This window comes from Notechis scutatus, chromosome 4, assembly GCF_049901735.1.
Source record: "Notechis scutatus isolate UNSWTSFEM ecotype Mainland chromosome 4, rNotScu1.2, whole genome shotgun sequence".
Lineage (NCBI taxonomy): Eukaryota > Metazoa > Chordata > Lepidosauria > Squamata > Elapidae > Notechis > Notechis scutatus.
Window position 1 is genome coordinate 165,678,141 of NC_142012.1, and position 20,036 is coordinate 165,698,176.

The 20,036-nt window shown below is 47.5% G+C and overlaps 1 protein-coding gene across 1 annotated transcript in view; it reads left to right on the forward strand.

Annotated features, from left to right (window-relative positions):
- PDE6D (phosphodiesterase 6D) overlaps positions 1-19,176 on the forward strand; it is a 40,774-nt gene extending 21,598 nt beyond the window's left edge. The window contains exons 2-4 of the mRNA XM_087965570.1: positions 8,080-8,168; positions 15,777-15,902; positions 19,035-19,176. Of these exons, the coding sequence (XP_087821696.1) occupies positions 8,080-8,168; positions 15,777-15,902; positions 19,035-19,144 (325 nt within the window). The 3' untranslated portion in view covers positions 19,145-19,176. The remainder of the gene's footprint in view (positions 1-8,079; positions 8,169-15,776; positions 15,903-19,034) is intronic.
- The last annotated feature ends 860 nt before the right edge of the window (positions 19,177-20,036 follow it).

Here is a 20,036-nt window from a genome sequence, read left to right on the forward strand (position 1 = left end):
GTTTGTTTAATGACTGTTCAAAGTTATAACAGCACTGGAGGGAAAAAAGGGGGGCTTATGACCATTTTTCACATTGACAACCGTTTGCAGCATCCCTAGGGTCACGCGATCCAAATTCAGACGTTCGGCAACCGACTCACATTTACGACAGTTGCAGTGTCCTGAAGTCATATAGGATTCCCCTTTTGGGACCTTCTGACGAGCAGAGTCGATGGGGAGGCCCGGATTCATTTAACGACCACGTGGCGAACTGAACAACGGCAGTGATTCCCTTCACGTCTGTGTCAAAAAAAGGACGTGAAATGAGGCAGGACTCACTTCGCCATCTCACTTAACCACGGGAATTTGGGGTTCAATTGTGGTCGTAACTCGAGGACTAGCTGTCGTTCAAACCTAGGTCTGTCTGAATTTGCAACGTCGTCAACCTGGACTCTGCCTGGGCTTTCGGGATGCTTTGATTTCTCTGCCCGTTGAGTGGACCCTAAGTGTGTCCTTAAACAGCCTTTTGTGTCCTCTTTGGGTTGTGCTGCTGCTAAAAGCTGGCTTCGGTTGTTGCCGCCTCCTGAAGATAATTTTGTTGGTTTTCCCTTTCTCATTTCCGTGCCAGGAGTTGCAAAATGTTTTGGCTGCAGCCTTGGAAAAAGGCCGGCATTGAAGAGGGGAAATGTTGAGGCGCTCAGAACAATTAGATAAGGGCCTGAGTGGGTGGCTGTTTATACCACTTAACTGGGAAGCTGGAGGGCCCTTACTGGGAAAGAAGGGCTGGTAGAGGCACAATAGCAATAGCCCTTAGACTTATCTACCGCTTCGTAGTGATTTCCAGCCCTCTCTAAGCGCTTTACGGAGTCAGCCTCTTGCCCACTACAGTCTGGGTCCTTGTTTTATCCACTGCGGAAGGACGGAAGGCTGAGTCAACCTTGAGCCTGGTGGGATTTGAACTGTCCAATTGCAGGCAGTCAGCAGAAGTAGCCCGCAGTACTGCACTCTAACCACTGTGCCACCACGGGTCATAGTAGCTGCAATGGAAGCAATGAGCCAAGGGAGGAATCGTCATGGAGGCTGTTGACTTGATAGAGAGCCGGTTTGGTCTGGGTGGTGAAAACACAAATCTGAAAGCCAGGAGTCTGTAAATGCTAGTCTTTCTTTAGGCATGAAAGCCAAGTGGGTGACTTTGGGCCAAATCACCAGGAGATAGGCAGTGGTGGGCTGCCACCAGTTTAACAACCAGTTCTGTGACCGCGCACTTGCACACAGCGTTCGAAATACAGCCATTTGAAGCTCAGCCGCTCACCTTCTAAGGCAGCCCTGGTAAGTAGAACGGCTGAGGTGCGGAAATTGGCTGTGCCCCGCGACTCAGCTGAGCCAGAAAGAAGGAAATATAGGACAGGATAGGGTGGGGGCGGTTGGGTGGGGTCAGCTGATGGCCAGAACTACTGGGTCACTAGAACCGGTCGGAACCAGCAGCAGCCCACCACTGGAGGTGGGGAGTTCTAGTTCCTCCTTAGGCACGAAAGCCAAGTGGGTGGCTCTGGGCCAACCACCAGGAGATGGACGGTTCTAGTTCCACCTTAGGCAGGAAAGCCAAGTGGGTGACTTTGGGCCAACCACCAGGAGATGGGGAGTTCTAGTTCCGCCTTAGGCAGGAAAGCCATGTGGGTGACTTTGGGCCAACCACCAGGAGATGGGGAGTTCTAGTTCCGCCTTAGGCAGGAAAGCCAAGTGGGTGACTTTGGGCCAACCACCAGGAGATGGGGAGTTCTAGTTCCGCCTTAGGCAGGAAAGCCAAGTGGGGGACTTTGGGCCAACCACCAGGAGATGGAGAGTTCTAGTTCCGCCTTAGGCATGAAAGCCAAGTGGGTGGCTTTGGGCCAACCACCAGGAGATGGGGAGTTCTAGTTCTGCCTTAGGCACGAAAGCCAAGTGGGTGACTTTGGGCCAACCACCAGGAGATGGAGAGTTCTAGTTCCGCCTTAGGCATGAAAGCCAAGTGGGTGGCTTTGGGCCAACCACCAGGAGATGGAGAGTTCTAGTTCCGCCTTAGGCATGAAAGCCAAGTGGGTGGCTTTGGGCCAACCACCAGGAGATGGGGAGTTCTAGTTCTGCCTTAGGCACGAAAGCCAAGTGGGTGACTTTGGGCCAACCACCAGGAGATGGAGAGTTCTAGTTCCGCCTTAGGCACGAAAGCCAAGTGGGTGGCTTTGGGCCAACCACCAGGAGATGGAGAGTTCTAGTTCCGCCTTAGGCAGGAAAGCCAAGTGGGGACTTTGGGCCAACCACCAGGAGATGGACGGTTCTAGTTCCGCCTTAGGCACGAAAGCCAAGTGGGTGACTTTGGGCCAACCACCAGGAGATGGGGAGTTCTAGTTCCGCCTTAGGCACGAAAGCCAAGTGGGTGACTTTGGGCCAACCACCAGGAGATGGAGAGTTCTAGTTCCGCCTTAGGCAGGAAAGCCAAGTGGGTGACTTTGGGCCAACCACCAGGAGATGGAGAGTTCTAGTTCCGCCTTAGGCACGAAAGCCAAGTGGGTGACTTTGGGCCAACCACCAGGAGATGGGGAGTTCTAGTTCCGCCTTAGGCACGAAAGCCAAGTGGGTGGCTTTGGGCCAACCACCAGGAGATGGAGAGTTCTAGTTCCGCCTTAGGCAGGAAAGCCAAGTGGGGACTTTGGGCCAACCACCAGGAGATGGACGGTTCTAGTTCCGCCTTAGGCACGAAAGCCAAGTGGGTGACTTTGGGCCAACCACCAGGAGATGGGGAGTTCTAGTTCTGCCTTAGGCACGAAAGCCAAGTGGGTGACTTTGGGCCAACCACCAGGAGATGGAGAGTTCTAGTTCTGCCTTAGGCACGAAAGCCAAGTGGGTGACTTTGGGCCAACCACCAGGAGATGGGGAGTTCTAGTTCTGCCTTAGGCGTAGGCACGAAAGCCAAGTGGGTGACTTTGGGCCAACCACCAGGAGATGGGGAGTTCTAGTTCTTCCTTAGGCATGAAAGCCAAGTGGGTGACTTTGGGCCAACCACCAGGAGATGGGGAGTTCTAGTTCTGCCTTAGGCACGAAAGCCAAGTGGGTGACTTTGGGCTAACCACCAGGAGATGGGGAGTTCTAGTTCCGCCTTAGGCACGAAAGCCAAGTGGGTGGCTTTGGGCCAACCACCAGGAGATGGAGAGTTCTAGTTCCGCCTTAGGCAGGAAAGCCAAGTGGGGGACTTTGGGCCAACCACCAGGAGATGGAGAGTTCTAGTTCCAATTAGGCACGAAAGCCACGTGGGTGACTTTGGGCCAACCACCAGGAGATGGGGAGTTCTAGTTCTGCCTTAGGCACGAAAGCCAAGTGGGTGACTTTGGGCTAACCACCAGGAGATGGGGAGTTCTAGTTCCTCCTTAGGCAGGAAAGCCATGTGGGTGACTTTGGGCCAACCACCAGGAGATGGGGAGTTCTAGTTCTGCCTTAGGCATGAAAGCCAAGTGGGTGACTTTGGGCCAACCACCAGGAGATGGGGAGTTCTAGTTCTGCCTTAGGCACGAAAGCCAAGTGGGTGACTTTGGGCCAACCACCAGGAGATGGGGAGTTCTAGTTCTTCCTTAGGCATGAAAGCCAAGTGGGTGACTTTGGGCCAACCACCAGGAGATGGGGAGTTCTAGTTCTGCCTTAGGCACGAAAGCCAAGTGGGTGACTTTGGGCCAACCACCAGGAGATGGGGAGTTCTAGTTCCTCCTTAGGCACAAAAGCCAAGTGGGTGGCTTTGGGCCAACCACTCTCAGCACAACCTACCTCACAGGGTGGGCGTTGTGGTGAAAACAAGAGGAGGAAGGAAGATTCTATGTTCATCACCTTCAGTGATTTAAAAATAAATAAATAAAGGCAGGGTAAATAAACAAAACAAAAAATAAACATTCTACTCTGAAAAGTTGAAATGTCATTAGACCATAATGGCTCTCGGAGAATTGAGGCAAGGTTCTGAGGAGAGGAAGGCTCATCCCCGCCCAACCCAAAGCGTAATTTTACATCAGCTTTTCCTATCGAACCCAGAAGGCTAGAGAAATCCAGATCTCTGGGCTCTTGCAAATATTCCCCCCCTCTATTTTTGCAGCTCTGCCAGTAAGTTTGTAGTATTTTTCTGCGTCGGTCTGGCTGAGGAGGAAGCAACTGCCTCTTGATGTCCCCGGACGGAGAGGCTGCCTGGAGAAAACAGGCGTGTGTCTTAAGGGAGGGATGCAGGGAACAGTGAGCTCCAAGGTGCCCTGCGGGTGGTTGTTTATTTTGTCTTTCGAAAATAATCCTCTCTCCTTCCCTTCTTCCAGGGAAAGCAGCCTTTTGAAAGGGGCAGGAATGATTCAAGAGGGGTTCTTCCAACCTTCTTTTTTTTTAATAGGGGGGGGGGAATATCCAGGGGTTCCTAACGTGTAACCAAAAGGAGAAGGAAAAAACAACAACTCCTAAACAAAATAAAATAGAAAAAAAAATTTTTTTTAAAAAAAAGAATCAGACTTGTTCAACTTCTTTCTTGTAAAGGGGTCGGGGTTTAGACCCCACCACCCTTAACATTTAATGTGTAGATAGTCATTCTTTAGTGACCATTTGAAGTTACAGCGGCCCTGGAAGAAAAGTGGCTCCAGCCCAGTTTTCACAATAATGACGGTTGCAGCATCCCCCCATGGTCCCATGATGAAAATTCAGACACTTGGCAACTGGCTCGTATTTATGACAGTTGCAGTGTCCCGGGGTCATGAGATCACTTTTTGCAACTTTCTGACAAGCAAAGTTAAGGGGTGTCATGCTCCTGTTGGAATCTGATTCCAAGGGGGAGGTCAAACAGCTGACAGGGAGTGGGAGTGTGGCTCCGGTGGCTGTGGAGGAAATGGGGGAAGGGCACAGTCTGGCTGGGTATTCAGAGAAAGGCCCAGGGCCACCCCCTCTTCATCCTAGGGCACGCAGGGAGGAAAGGAGAAGGGAGCAACATGGCTTATGGGGGAGAAAAGAGCCCTGATCCCCTTCATTAGCTGCAGCTGGGAAAACAGGATAAAGAGAGTGTTTGCACACAGCTCCTTGCTAGAAGCAAATTATCTATGTGAATTATCTTGGTTTGTCAAGTCTTATCTGGGTTCTGGCATCCTCCCAACTGTGTGTGTTTCATTATCTTTTGAAGTCTGCAATTCCTTATCCTGCCTTGTCTTCTTAATTGCTGCAGTGTGGTTTGTGTTGGTTTTTATTTATAATCGATATGTACTTTGGGTTCGGACTGAATTTCTTCCCTTTAAAAACTGTTCTCGGGAGAGTTTTTTCTCCAGCCAATGATAACTGGACATTGGGGGCCAAGTTGGAGGTATTAAAGGGACTTTACCTACTTTTGTGACTTTGTTGCTTTTGTGCCATGCCCCGAGTCATCACAAGGGGGGAAGCCAGATTCACTTAACAGCCGTGTGAACAACATAACAATCACAGTGACTCACTTAATAAATGCCTCAAGAAGAGTCATGAAATTGGGCTAAGCTCACTAAGCTCAACGGTCTCGGTTAGCAATGCAGATTTTGGGCTCCACTGTGGTCCTAAGTCGAAGACTACCTGCGTTTCTCGACCTTTTTAAAACTCCTTGCTGGCTGGGGAATTCTGGGAGTTGAAGTCCACCCTTTTTAAAGTGGCAAAAGTGGAGAAATGTTGCTATAGCCCCAGTATAGCCTTTAATTTTGGAAGAACAGGTCTAAACTTTTGGGAAACACTGGATCACTTCATAAAGATCCCTGCATCTGATGTTCGTGTAGCTCACCGCTCTCTCCATTCGGGCAAGCTAAGAAGGAAAGTGGATGATGCAGACTGACTCACCTGCCTTGAGTTCCTTATGGCAATAATAAAAGGCGAGGCGCAAATACATAAAATAGAAATAAAAGGTGTGTTCTGCACCCCAGGCTCCATAAGGAATGAAGAGTCCTTGCTGCTCTCTGAGCTTGCTTGGTTTCTTGCAGATGTTTCATTACCCTAAGGAGGTAACCTCATCAGTGCTGGTAAGGAGTGGTGTTTGCTGTCAGTTTAGAAGAACAGCACTCCCTTCTAGTACTGATGAGGTTACCTAGTTGGGTCATGAAACGTTTGCAAGAAAACAATCAAGCTCAGAGAGTACCAAAGACCCAACAACCCTCCTCCTCCTCCTCCTCCTCCTCCTCCTCCTCCTCCTCCTCCTCCTCCTCCTCCTCCTCCTCCTCCTCCTCCTCCTCCTCCTCCTCCCTGCAAACCCCACTCTCTTCCAGCACTGATGATGTTACCTAGTTGGGTAATGAAACGTCTCCAAGAAAACAACCATATCTCAGAGTACCAAGGACCCCACAGTCCTCCTCCTCCTCTTCCTCCCTGCAAACCCCATTCTCTTCCAGCACTGATGATGTTACCTAGTTGGGTTATGAAATGTCTGCAAGAAAACAACCAAGCTCAAAGAGTACCAAGTCCTTCTACTCCTCCCCGTCCTCTCCACACACCCCACTTCCTCCAGCACTGATGATGTTGCCTAGTTTGGGTCATGAAACATCTGCAAGAAAACAAGCGAGCTCAGAGAGCAGCCAGGACCCCCCTCATTTCAATCCTGAGCTACAAATATTCTCCTTTATAAAGAATGTTCTGACCACTGCACACGTCTCTCTCTCTCTCTCTCCTCTTTCCATATGAGAATCTAAGAGCTTTGGAAGTTTTTACGTAAGGATCTCATGTTCCCTCTTTTGTTCCCAGCAGAGGATGGAAGGAAATGTGCAATTAAAGCAGAATTAATGCATTTGGAAGCCTTCCTGAAATCTAATGCTTGAAGCAATCGTTGCCTCTTGACCACTCAAATTCCTTTTATCTTCTAATGCTTCACTGCCACCTTCTACCCATCCAACTGGATATCTTCCAAACACGTTCGACTTCCATATGTTTCGGGGGAGCTTCCTTCTAGCACAGGGGTCTCCAACCTTGGCAACTTTAAGACTTGTGGGCTTCAACTCCCAGAGTTCCTCAGCTAGCTTCGCTGTGGACTTCAATTTCCCAGAGTTTCTCAGCCAACTTTAAGGCTCGTGGACTTCAATTCCCAGAGTTCCTCAGCCAACTTTAAGGCTCGTGGACTTCAATTTCCCAGAATTCCTCAGCCAACTTTAAGGCTCGTGGACTTCAATTTCCCAGAGTTCCTCAGCCAACTTTAAGGCTCGTGGACTTCAATTTCCCAGAGTTCCTCAGCCAACTTTAAGGCTCGTGGACTTCAATTCCCAGAGTTCCTCAGCCAACTTTAAGGCTCGTGGACTTCAATTTCCCAGAGTTCCTCATTTAATTCTGAATTGGGATGGGTGGATGGTCATTGTTTATTATTTAATAGACCCACATGGTGCAAAAACCTTCATGTGAAAATAGTTTGCTTATTTGATTCTGCCATTGGTGAAATGTTATTATAGGAATTAATTTTATGAGGTAGAATACCACAGCCTGGTTTTGCTTTTTAATCCTTGCTGATTGCCATGTGACTTGCAGGTATATAGATAAGAGAATAAAATTAGAATAGAGTGGAGTGGAATGGAATAGAATAGAAAATATGGAGTGGGATAGAATGGAATGGAGAATAGAATAGAGAATAGAATAGAAAATAGAATAGAATTCAGAATAGAACAGAATTCAGAAATGTTATAGAAGAGAAGAGAAAATAGAATAGAATAGAATTCAGAAATATTATAGAATAGAATACTTTGTCACTTTGAATGTACACTAGTTGTCATACGTTAAAATGAAATTGTGTTGAATACAGGTGCTGAGAGCATTCAGTTTTGGGGGGGGAAAGAGGATTGAATGCAGAATTTTGCCCGTTTTCAGATCTATTCTTTGGACCTTCGAGAAGCTGTTTCCGCTCACGCTGGAGAGCTGGGCTGGTTTTGCTTAATAGCGCAGACGGGTTTTTATAGGTTCACACCAGTTTCGCAGCGTCTCCAGCCCATCGCCGATCGAAGCTATCTTGCCTCCTGCCACTCATCCTTTTTTCCGTGTGCCGGGAGAATTTGACACTACGGCTACAGCTCAGGGAGGGGGGGCGTTTCCTTTTTACGTTTCCCTCCTTAATTCTTGCGCCAACAGAAACTGGATGAATCTCCGAGATGCAGAAACTGGGAAAATCCTCTGGCAAGGAACGGAAGATCTCTCCGTCCCCGGAGTAGAGCATGAAGGTAACATGGGCGGGGGGCCGCGTGGTGTTTCTGGGTCAGGGTTTTCTCCACCTCAAGGAAGTACGGACTTCAACTCCCAGAGTTCCCTTTAAGAGCTGTAAGACTTCAGCTTCCAGAATTCTCCAAGCAGCATGGCCAGCTCAGGAATTCTGGGAGTTGAAGTCCACGGGTCATAGATGCTTGCCCTTGTTTCTAAGCCCCTTCAGAGATTCGCCCAACTGGGGCAGGATCTGCATTAACCCATCTAGGGAGCGAAATAACCCAACTTATTAGCTTCCAGTTTAGTAACCTCACATGGCCATGAACCAGGACATACAGACCACAACGGAGCCCCAAAATTTATCTTGCTGAGCGAAACGTTACGTGAGCTTTGCCCCATTTTACAACTTTTCTTGCCACGTTTGTTAAGCGAATCACTGCAGTTATTAAAGTGGTAACCCGGTTGTTAAGGGAAACTGGTTTCCCCATTGGCTTTGCTTGTCAGAAGGTCGCAAAAGGGGCTCACATGACACACACACACACACACCCCGGATATTGCCACCGTCATAAATATGAGTCAGTCGCCAAGCGTCTGAATTTTGATCACACGACCCTGGGGGATGCTTCCCTATGTCAGGGTTCCCATGATAGCCCTAATTAAATAATGAGTCTCGAGTCAAGCTTCAAAAAAACCCCCTCAAAATATTTATTAGGAGCAACATGCCGCCATTAACCTAGACCTGTGATGGCGAGCCTATGACATGCATGCCACAGGTGGCACGCAGAGCCATTTGTGCTGGCATGCGAGCTGTAGGCAAATTTACCTCACTGCGCATAAGATGCACCTCAGCTGATTTTTGGCCGGTTTGAGGCCTTTTTCGGCCTCCCAAAGGCTTGAGGAAGGCTTCTGCAGGCTTTGCAGGCCGAAAACTAGGTCCATTTTGTCACTTCCTGTTTTTTCCGAAAATACCGGAAGTGACGAAACGGGGCTAGTTTTCGGCCTGCAAAGCCTGCAGAAGCCTTCCTCGAGCCTTTGGGAGGCCGAAAAAGGCCTCAAACCAGCCAAAAATCAGCTGTGAGGCCCAGTGCAGGTAAGGGGCCAGCAGGTGGGTGGGTGGGTGGGGTGGGATTGCGCATGCATGCGTAGGGGATGTGGGGGAGGGGGCGCATTGCCTTCTGGATCCTGGCATGTGAGCGTGTATGCACGCACACAATTTTTTGGCACAGGAGCCCAAAAAGGTTAGCCACCAGTGACCTAGATGAAGCTAACTCCGGCATATGTAATTCATAGTCACCTGTGACCCTGTTTCCCTGTCCCCGTCCCCCCTGGTGTATCATAAATCAGATTCTTCAACGAAGCACGTTCATGGGCCGGGTGTCATCAATCACATTCCCTAATAAAGGATTTTCGGGGCCAGAAGATCCAGCCGCCTAAGCTACAATCTTTTAAAGATAATAGTGGAATGTACTTCTGGTTTTAAACCGCTGTACTGTTCCTTCCGGTTTCCCCCTTCCCCCCTTTGCTTATGGCAACTTGAAAACAGGCATAGGAATGCTTTATGAGTTGACACCCTGGTCATAAGTGTGAAAAAACAGTCATAAGTCACCTTTTTCAATGACGTTTATAACTTTGAAACGGTCACCAAATGAGCTGTTGTAAGTCAAGGACGACCTGGGCGTGGAATTTCTCGGCTACTAAGATTGCTGGCCGAGCGGGTACAAAAACAGCCGGGAAAATGAGTGGAGCCAGGGAAATGGACTCCTTGTCAGTCAACAGGAGTGTTGATTGACCATCAGCTTATCAGGCGGCGAGGAAACAACAGCCAATAGCTGGCCATCAACAACGCCAATCAATCAACAGGAAGCCACGCCCAACCAGGCACCACAAAAATACTACGCACAAGAGCATCCCAAAGCACGCATTCTGGTAAGAGAGGCGTTCCGTGAGGATGGGCTCCATCACAAATCCCAAAGCTCAGAAGGCAAAACCTTTGGTCTCGGGGACCGACCCAGACCGGATACTGAAGCAAAATAATCATTTGAAGTGACGAAGAACAACCCTTCACTTACTAAGCAGTAAGAAGGGCGTCTGTAGAGAGTCTCAATCATCCAAGACATTGTCCCAAAGGTGCTTTTCCCCCCCAGTCTTTCGTGTGTGTGTGTGTGTGTGTTTTAAGACGTTTTGCTTCTCGTCCAAGAAGCCTCTTCAACTCTAACTGAATGGTGGGGAATGGAAGGATTTATATTCCTTGCAGACAGCTGGTCATTTGCCTCCTTTTTAGAAGGTTGTTGAGGCCACTTGGAGGTTTTACCTGTGTCTTCGGGGTCACCTGAGTGGTGCAAATGCTTCCTGGAAATCCATTCCTATTCCCAGCCCTTTCAAAGGGGTGTTCATCTCAAATTTGTATTAGCTAAAACTTTGAAGAGATTCCCAGTCATTCAGGTCATGCTTGTCCCAAAGGTGCTTTTTTAAAAAAGGCAACTAGACTTTCTTTTTTTTTTCCTTTTGAAGACATTGCGCTTCTCATCCAAGAAGCTTCTTCAGCTCTGACCGGATGGTGGGGAATGGAAGGATTTATATTCCAAACCAGAAAAAAAAAAACCAAGGAAATCCAGTTTCCTCCTGAAAAAGCACCTTTGGGACAGTAAGAAGGGAGCTGTTTCTCTCTCTCTAAATTAGCATTGGTGTTTTGTCAATAGTCTAAATTGAATTGCTCAGCTTATCGATAGCTTAAAAGGCTTGTGATTTATCAACCCCCGATGCTTTCATTAGCCGGTTGCCTGAAATTGCTCTGCGAAATCTTCGCGTGGGCTTTGCAAAGACATAGTTAACCCAAGCCAGGTAGTCTTCAACTTCAAAACCGCAACGAGTCCAACATTTTCATTACTATAAACAAGACTTTGGTAGAAACTTGGTTTGTTTCTGGCCACCATTGAGGCTTGCTGCCCAGGACAGTTTGGCAAATGGGCGGACTTCCATTGGATCCTAAATAGGAAACTCTTGACACAGGTTATGCTTTCCTTGTAGTTGAATCTCCTTGTAGGGAGATTCGACCCCTGTTCTTGTGAATTTAGCAAGCCTTGATAGGCTGGGGTTCGTGTTACTTAAGAAAGGAGACACGGGGGACAACCATCGTTGTCAAACGAAGGAAGAAGTCGCAGTCCTCTATAGAGATCCTTTGCCCCCTTATTTAAGGCCGGTGGCCTTGCGTCTTTTGCGCCCTACTGAGAATTTCTGGAAATGCAAAGTTAAGCCAGACACAGTTGTCTGACACCAGACATCACTGGAAGACAGAATCACGAAATTGCCTCTCGCTCACTTTGGCCACGTCACGCAGGGGAATTCAGCGGAGAAAGCAATTATGAGCTTGCTTTGAGTTCTTGCAGGCGTTTCATTGCCCAAACTAGGTAACATCATCAGTGCTGGTAGAATATAAAATGAGCGCAAAGCCCCTTCCCTCCCTAGCGCTGATGACGTTACCTAGTTTGGGTCATGAAACGTCTGCAAGAACTCAAAGCAAGCTCAAAGAGCATCCAGGAACAGAGGTGGATATTCAGCGGGTTCTGACCAGGTCTGGAGAACCGGGAGCGGAAATGTTGAGTAGTTTGGAGAACCGGCAAATCCCGCCTCTGACTGGCCCCGCCAACCCCATCTCTTCTCTGCCTCCCATGGAGTCCCAGCTGATCGGCTGGGTCTCCTTTGGTTGCCCTGCGCAGGAGAACGGAGCTGGAAAGCAGGTTAGTGGGGTGGGGGAGGGAATGGAGATTTTACAGTATCCTTCCCCTGCCACAGGCACCAAGCCCACCAAGCCACACCCATAGAACCGGTAGTAAAATTTTTTGAATCTGACCACTGACCAGGAACCCCCTCATGTCAACCCTGAGCTACAAATTGTTCTGACCCAGACTTCCCAAGATCATGAAGCCGACTCCTCGTCCCGATAAAACCCCTTTTATTTAGGTTAAAGTGAATTCCTCTCCATCAAAGGTCCTGGCAAACAGTCTTTCATGAGATTTCGCAACTACAGGCCTTTATCAGGCTGGGAGAGTTGCCAGGCCGATATCTTCCAAACACCAGGCTGTAGCAACAATTACTTGGCAAGGAGTCAGGAACAGATCTTCACCCTAATGGATTGAACTAATTGTCTCCTGCAAAAATCCCACTCCCCTTTTGCTCCTCTTTATTCCCAGTGGGCAGGGCCATTCACCGTCCACCTGAGCCTTTACTCCCAAGTCGAGCTTTGTTCATTAACTGTTCCCTTCTCCTGGCAGCTCTGTGCATGTGCACACTGGGAACAGGCTCCAGCTGTTCTTCTTCCCCACTGATCCCCGACTCTGAAGGCAGCTGATAACTGTCGCATGGCTCTGGCCCCATCTCTGAGCCCTCGTCAGAGCCTTGTGGCCCCTGGCAGGCCACAACGCAAACATTCTCCTTTTATTAGAAAGCAATGACACTGGGATGAGTTAGCAGCATAAGGAGACCAGGGCGCCAAAGAACAACGGTGGCTGGACACCATCAAAGCTGACACCGGCCAGAGCATAGAAAAACTGAAAAGAAGTATCAAGATTGGAAGATGGGGCAGAGATCTGACCCAGAGAACTGCCAAGAGTTGATGTGATTCAATGGATAAACATCATCATCATCAGTTGTTTTGTCAAGCCATTCATCTGGCTAATGGCTCTTTTTTCTTCTTCAAGATCTGTTGTTAGGTTCCAGGTCCCAAAGTTTTTATGATACAGATTTTGCTACCATGCTGTATAATTTACAAGGCACAGAACCACAGGCCTGGTTAAAAGGCTGAAAGCGTGAAAGCCGAGGCAGCGTATTTATTCCTGAAAACAATTCAACAAGAATTATTTCATGTGTCCTTTAGACACATGAAAGGAAGGATGCACCGAAACAGATTTACTTCCTTTTTAGTTGGAAACGCTTACGACCTTTTGAGTGAAAACTGGATTTTCCTACCGTTGCTCTTTTTCTTTTCCCGCAAGAGTGAGACTTCCATGGAGGGCAGAGGTCTTCCAAACTCGGCAACTTTAAGACTTGTGGACTTCAACTCCCAGAATTCCCCAGCCAGGGAGTTGAAGTCCACAAGTCTTAAAGTTGCCGAGTTTGGGGACCCCTGATTTAGGGTGTCACTCTTGAACACCCTGCTTATAAGGCCTGGCTACATGCACCTAATTAACATACCCACTGGATCAAGGTAAAAGTGAAAGTGTCCCTGTTCAGTCGTATCCGACTCTAGGCGGTGGTCTCGTCTCCATTTCCTAGCCAAGAGAGCCAGCATGGTCCACTTATTTCCGTGGTTGCGCGTGGCCAGTATGATTATAAGCCGAGATGCACAGAACGCCGTTACCTTCCTACCGAAGTGGTACCTATTTATCTACTCGCGTTGACATGCTTTTGAACTGCGAGGTGGGCAGGAGCTGGAGCAAGGCACAGGAGCTTACCCGTTGCTTTGTGCTTGGGTCTCAAACCTCGACTGTCATCTTTACAGCTGGCAAAATAAAGGGCCTTTAACCACTGAGCCTTCTCACCTCCTTGACTTTCAAACTGTGAGGTGGTGGGCAGGAGCTGGAGCAAGATATGGGAGCTCAACCCGTTGCTTTCTGCTTGGGTCTCAAACCTTGACTGTCATCTTGACAGCTAGCAAAATAAAGGGTCTTTTAACCACTGATCCATCTCACCTCCTTGACTTTCGAACTGCCAAGGTGGCGGGAGCTGGAGCATGGAATGGGACCTCACCCCATCCGACAGCATTTGGGTCTCAAACCCAGGCTGTCAGCTTTCCAGCTGAAAAGCTCGGCCTGACCGCGGGGCTTCATACATTTTGCCACCCCAACAAAATATTTTAAGCCTCATCCTCCAGCCGGCGGTTAGGTGTGCATCGTTGATGCTCATTAAAGGCATCAAGGGTGCAGTTGCAACTGCCACCATGACTATTTTGGGGTGTGGGGGGGACCCACTAGGCAAGCGCCCCTGCATTGTGCCAGCCCAGTTGGGGAGGGGTCCGTTTCCACAGCTGACAAGCCCCTTGTTGGAAATAACTTGGCGTTTGGCACGTCTCTTCGAAGTCGGGACGCAGAACGAAAAGACTTCATGGAAAGTCTCCAAGCCGTGCCAATTCTTCTCCACACGCAAACGTGGGCTTTTGAGAAGGCTCAGGGAAGGGTTGCCGTAATTATATTAGTATTTTTAATCTGGGTCCACGGGGGGTTCATCTTAACACGCTGTTGGCTTTCAAGAAAGTTCAAACTGCCCAAGGAGCTGCTGATCCAGTTCTACAGAGGAATGATGGAGTCTGTCATCTGCACCTCTATAACTCTCTGGCTGGCTCTGCAACCCAACAGGACAGACACAGACTTCAGAGGAGAATTAGGACTGCAGAAAAAACAATTACTACCCACCTGTCTTCCATGGAGGACCTGTATCCTGCACCCTGAGTCAAAAAGAGGGCTGTGAAAATATCTACAGACCCCTCACATCCCGGACATAAACTGGTTCAACTCCTTCCCTCAAAATGATGTTATAGAGCCCTGCACACCAGAACAACTAGACACAAGGACAGGTTTTTCCTGAATGCCATCACTCTGCCAAACAAATAATTCCCTCAACACTCTTCAACTATTTACAAAGTCTGCACTACTATCACTATTAATCTTCTCATCCCTCCTTATCACCCATCCCCTCCCACTTGTGACTGTATGATGGTAACTTTGTCGCTTGCATCCTTACGATTTATATGGACTGTTTCCTAGTATGATTTGATTGCTTATTGTACCCTAGGACTATCATTAAGTGTTGCACCTTGTGATTCTTGACTCTTGACGAACATCTCTTTTTTATGTACACTGAGAGTTTATGCACCAAAGACAAATTACTTGTGTGTCCAGTCACACTTGGCCAATAAAAAATTCGACTCTATTCTATTCTGTTCTATTCTATTCTATCCTATCCTATCCTATCCTATCCTATCCTACCCTACCCTATCCTTATTGTATCCTATGACTATTATTAAATGTTGTACCTGATGATTCTTGACTCTTGACGAATATATCTTTTCTTTTATGTGCACTGAGAGCATTTTCACCAAAGAAATTCCTTGTGTGTCCAATCACACTTGGCCAATAAAGCTATTCTATTCTATTCTATTCTATTCTATTCTATTCTATTCTATTCTATTCTATTCTATTCTATTCTATTCTATTCTATTCTATTCTACTCTATTCTATTCTATTCTATCCTATCCTATCGTATCCTATTCTATTCTTGTTGTATCCTATGACTATTATTAAATGTACCTGATGATTCTTGACCCTTGACGAATGTCTCTTTTCTTTTATGTGCATGAGAGCATTTGCACCAAAAACAAATTCCTTGTGTATCCAATCACACTTGGCCAATAAAAGGATTCCATTCGTACTTGCATAGGAGAGTGGGTGAGCAGTGGCATCCTATAGCATGCCTGCCCAGCGTGACTGCCTGCATTTTTTTTTCCTACAATTTTTCGGAAGCGCCTCCTGGCTTTTGCTGACATCTGAGCCCTTTTGGCCACACCAAGCCATGTCTTATTGTTTGGAATAATAATTTCTACCAACAACCCCCCTCTTCTTTCTCTCTTTTCTCAGCTCGAGTTCCTAAGAAGATTCTGAAGTGCAAGGCTGTGTCTCGGGAGCTAAATTTTTCCTCCACGCAGCAGATGGAAAAATTCCGCCTGGAACAGAAAGTTTATTTCAAGGGACAATGTCTAGAAGGTGCCAGTTTTATTCTCCTTTGGAAATCTGGGCTGGGTTTTCACCAGGGAGGAGGAAAGAGAGAGAGAGAGAAAGAGAGAAAGAGTCAGGCAGGCATGTTCTAACCTCGGCTTCCCCAACAGCATGAAGCGGAGTCCTCATCCCAATAAACCCCTTTTATATAATTTACAATGAATTTCCTCTCCAACAAAGTCCTGGCCAACAGTCCTTCAAGATAGTTCCCAATTACAGACCTTTATCAGGCTCGGAGAGTGACCAAGGCCGATATCTTTCAGTCCCCGCAATACTTGGCAAGCATGCCGGAATGAACAAATGGTCCCCTGCAAACCACACTCCCCTTTCGCTCCTCTTTTATTCCCTATGGAAGGGGCCATTCACCATCCACCTGTGTCCCTTACTCCCAAGTCAACAATTGTTCCTTAGCTGTTCCCTTCTTCTGGCAGCTCTGAGCATGCACACACTGGGAACAGGCTCCAGCTGTTCTTCTTCCCCACTGATCTCTGACTCCGAAGGCAGCTGATAACTGTTAGACGGCCCTGGCTCCATCTCTGCCTCCGACGCAGAGCCCTCGTCCGAGCCTTCCCCAGACTCCAGGACTGGCCATGTTCCTCCCCAACCTAGTCACTGTCCAAGTCTGCTGCCAGCTCTGCTGTCAGCTGTCGGGCCACAACAGGCAAGCATCAAAAAGAATTAACGTTTTTCTGCCCTATCAGAAGTCAGCACCAATAATAAATAAGGATTAGTTATTATTTAGCGTATGGCATCTATAGATAACATTGATACTCACATTTAGTTTAAATAAAGTGTCAGCAAATATATATAGATTGTATGTATTTGTGATGACCCAGGGTGGGATGAAAAAGCAACAGAGTCACAAAAACAGGTGAAGTCCCTTTAATTCCTTCAACTTGGCTTCAAAGCTCCAATTATCAGTGACTGGAGAAAAAACTCCCCCACAAACAGTTGCAAAAAGGAAGAAATGCTGTTCAAACTCAAAATACATATAAATTACAAATAGAAAAAACAACAACACAAACCACACTGAAGCAATTAGTGAGACAAGGCAGGATAAGGGCTTGAAGACTTCCACAGATATCGAAATACACACACTGGGAAGGACGCCAGAACTCAGATAAGAACTGACAGACTAGAATTATTTCACGCTTTGCTTCCAGCACTGGGCCATGCGCAGTTTGTCCTTTTAAACAGTCCTCAACAGCTGCAAGCCATGAAGGGGATCAGGGCCCTTTCCTCCCCCGTAGACCATGCCATTCACGTTTCTCCCTTATTCGTTCCTCCCTGCGTGCCCTAGGATGAGGAAGGGATGGGCCTGGGTCTTCCTCTGACTGCCCAGCTGGCCTGTGCCCTTCCCCAGTTTCCTCCACAACCTCCAGAGCCACACTCCCACTCCCTGTCGGCTGTTCCTCCTCTCCCTCAAGAGTCAGATTCTAACGGGCATGACATGTATGTATGTGTATTTGCTGACACTTTATTTAAACTAAATTTATTCTAGGGAGATTTGGGTATGGGCTTGGGTATATGTGTGTGCGTGTGTGTCTGTGTGTGTGTCCATACCCACACACATCTATATTGTATTCTATAAGGCGACATGAGAAAGGAGTGGTGCAGGGGTGGAGTTCTCACCTCACAATCAGGAGGCTGTGAGTTCGATCCTTGGTAGAGGCAGATATTTCCCTCTCTGGCACAATGAGAATATATCTGCTGGAAAAAAAACTCCACATTGGCAACAGGAACGGCATCCAGCCAGTAAATGCTCAGCTCCATTCAGTGGCCCACTGGATAATGCTGGCTGTGGAATTCTGGGAGCTGAAGTCCACACATCCAGCAGTTTCCCAATATTTGATGGGCTGCCCCAAAGAAAAGAGGACAGGAAGCAACGGATGGCAACAAATCAAGGAGAGATCCAACCTTAGAAATCAGGAGAAATTTCCTGACAGCCAGAAGAATTAACTGGAGGATTTAAAGAAGAGTTTGGGCAGCCATGTGTCTGAAACGGTGTAGGCTTTCCTGCCTGAGCCAGGGGTTGGACTAGAAGACCTCCAAGGTCCCTTCCAACTCTGTGGTTCTGTTACCTGAAGCTCGCAGAGGTTGAGAAACACTGATTTAGATCATTTCAAATCCTGCCCGAGGTGGAGAACATGTCTGAATTGTTCCTTGCAGCTGAAGGATAGAATACTTCTATAAACTTTGTTTAGGCAGCAAACAAAGTACCTCTATAGTGGTGTTTCCCAACCATAGCCACTGTCATGCCCCTGTCGGAATCTGATTCGGAGGGGGAGGCCGAGCAGCTGACAGGGAGTGAGAGTGTGGCTTCGTTGGCTGTGGAAGAAACTGGGGAAGGGCAAAGTCCGGCTGGGCAGAGCAGGGGAGAGGTAGAACAAGGGAGAGGGAATTCAGAGGAAGACCCAGGCCCACCCCCCTCTTCGTCCTAGGGCACGCAGGGAGGAACGGAGAAGAGAGCAACGTGAGTTGTGTGGCTTACCGGGGAGGAAAGGGCCCTGATTCCCTTCATTAGCTGCAACTGGGAACACAGTGTTTCAAAAGGGAGACTGCGCACAGCAAAGTTGTTGGAAGCACATCGTGAGTTATCTTTTATGGTCGAGGCTTATCTGGGTTCCTGGCATCTTCCCAACTGTGTGTATTTTGTTGGCCTTTGAAGTCTGCAATTCCTTATTCTGCCCTGCCCAGTTAATTGCTGCAGTATGGTTTGTTTGGATTTTTATCTACAGTTTATAAGTACTTTATCTTCGGACTGAATTTCCTCCACTTAAAGACTGTTCTTGGGAGAGTTTTTTTCTCCAGCCGAAGGTAACCTGGACATTGGGGGCAAAGTTGGAGGAATTAAAGGGACTTTACTTGCTTATGTGTCTGTGTTGCCTTTGTGCCACACCCCTTTGGGTCATCACAGCCACTTCTGGGAGTTGAAGTCAACACATCTTAAAATTTATCAGGGTTGAGAAACACTTGTACGGCCCATTTTAAATCCTACCCATATATGAGAGACTTCAAGCGCAGGGGATGGCTGGCTTCCAGGCCGTTACTTACCTGGGCGACAGGTGTAAAGGGAGAACCTGGCTGTTTATGGCACTCACCCTCATCCTCTTTTTACAGAGTGGTTCTTTGAGTTTGGCTTTGTCATCCCAAACTCCACCAACACCTGGCAGTCTTTGATAGAAGCAGCTCCAGAGTCGCAAATGATGCCCGCTAATGTTCTCACGTGAGTGTTTGCCCTTTTTCTCATTCACACAACCCCAGGTCAAGATGAGTGACTTCCCAGAAACACAAGAGAAGGCAGAGACAACGCCAGTTCCGATGCTGAGGTGTCTTTAGCTGAAGTCAGGATCCCTTCTGGCTCTAATCAGTGGTGAAGTTTGCAGACCAGCCCTTAATTTTCAGATTATTGTTTTTATTATTATTATAATTATTATTATTTTGGTAGGGGGAGGGATTTACTGGGCATCCCAGCTTGAATTCATGGGTGACCTTCACCTGATTTCTTTTTTGTTTTCTTTTATTATTATTTTTTTATGGAGGTTATCATATATAAAATTACAAATGAAAATAAAGATAACAGGACAATGGAAAGCGAGGAAGGAAGAGTGAGGGGCAAGAGGGAAGAAAAATCATTGACTTCCAACTTTTCGCAGGGCAGTGAAATACAAAATAAAGCTTTTCACTTTGCACATCTGAGGTTGGCTCCCTCAGCCTTGAAAGGGTGAATTCTTCATCCTTTGGAGCCTGACTGGCCCGTTTCCACAACCCTGACTCCAGCAAGTCATTTGGGCTGTTCGTTCATTCATTCACTTTCTATAGCCACCCATCTCAATCCAATGACTCTGTGCTAAAGCTATAAAAACAATTAATTCAATTTAAAAAAACCATTTAAAACAATAAATGCATCCACAATAAATATAGACAGCAACTGAAATAATTAACTACTTAGCAGTTCAGTGTAGTGGTTAAGGTGCTGGGCCTAAAAGCCAGGTGTCTGTGAGTTCTAGTCTTGCCTTAAGCATGAGAGCCAACTAGGTGACTTTGGACTAATCACCAGGTGGCTGTGAGTTCTAGCCCTGCTTTAGGCATGAAAGCCAGGTGGGTCACTTTGGGCCAATC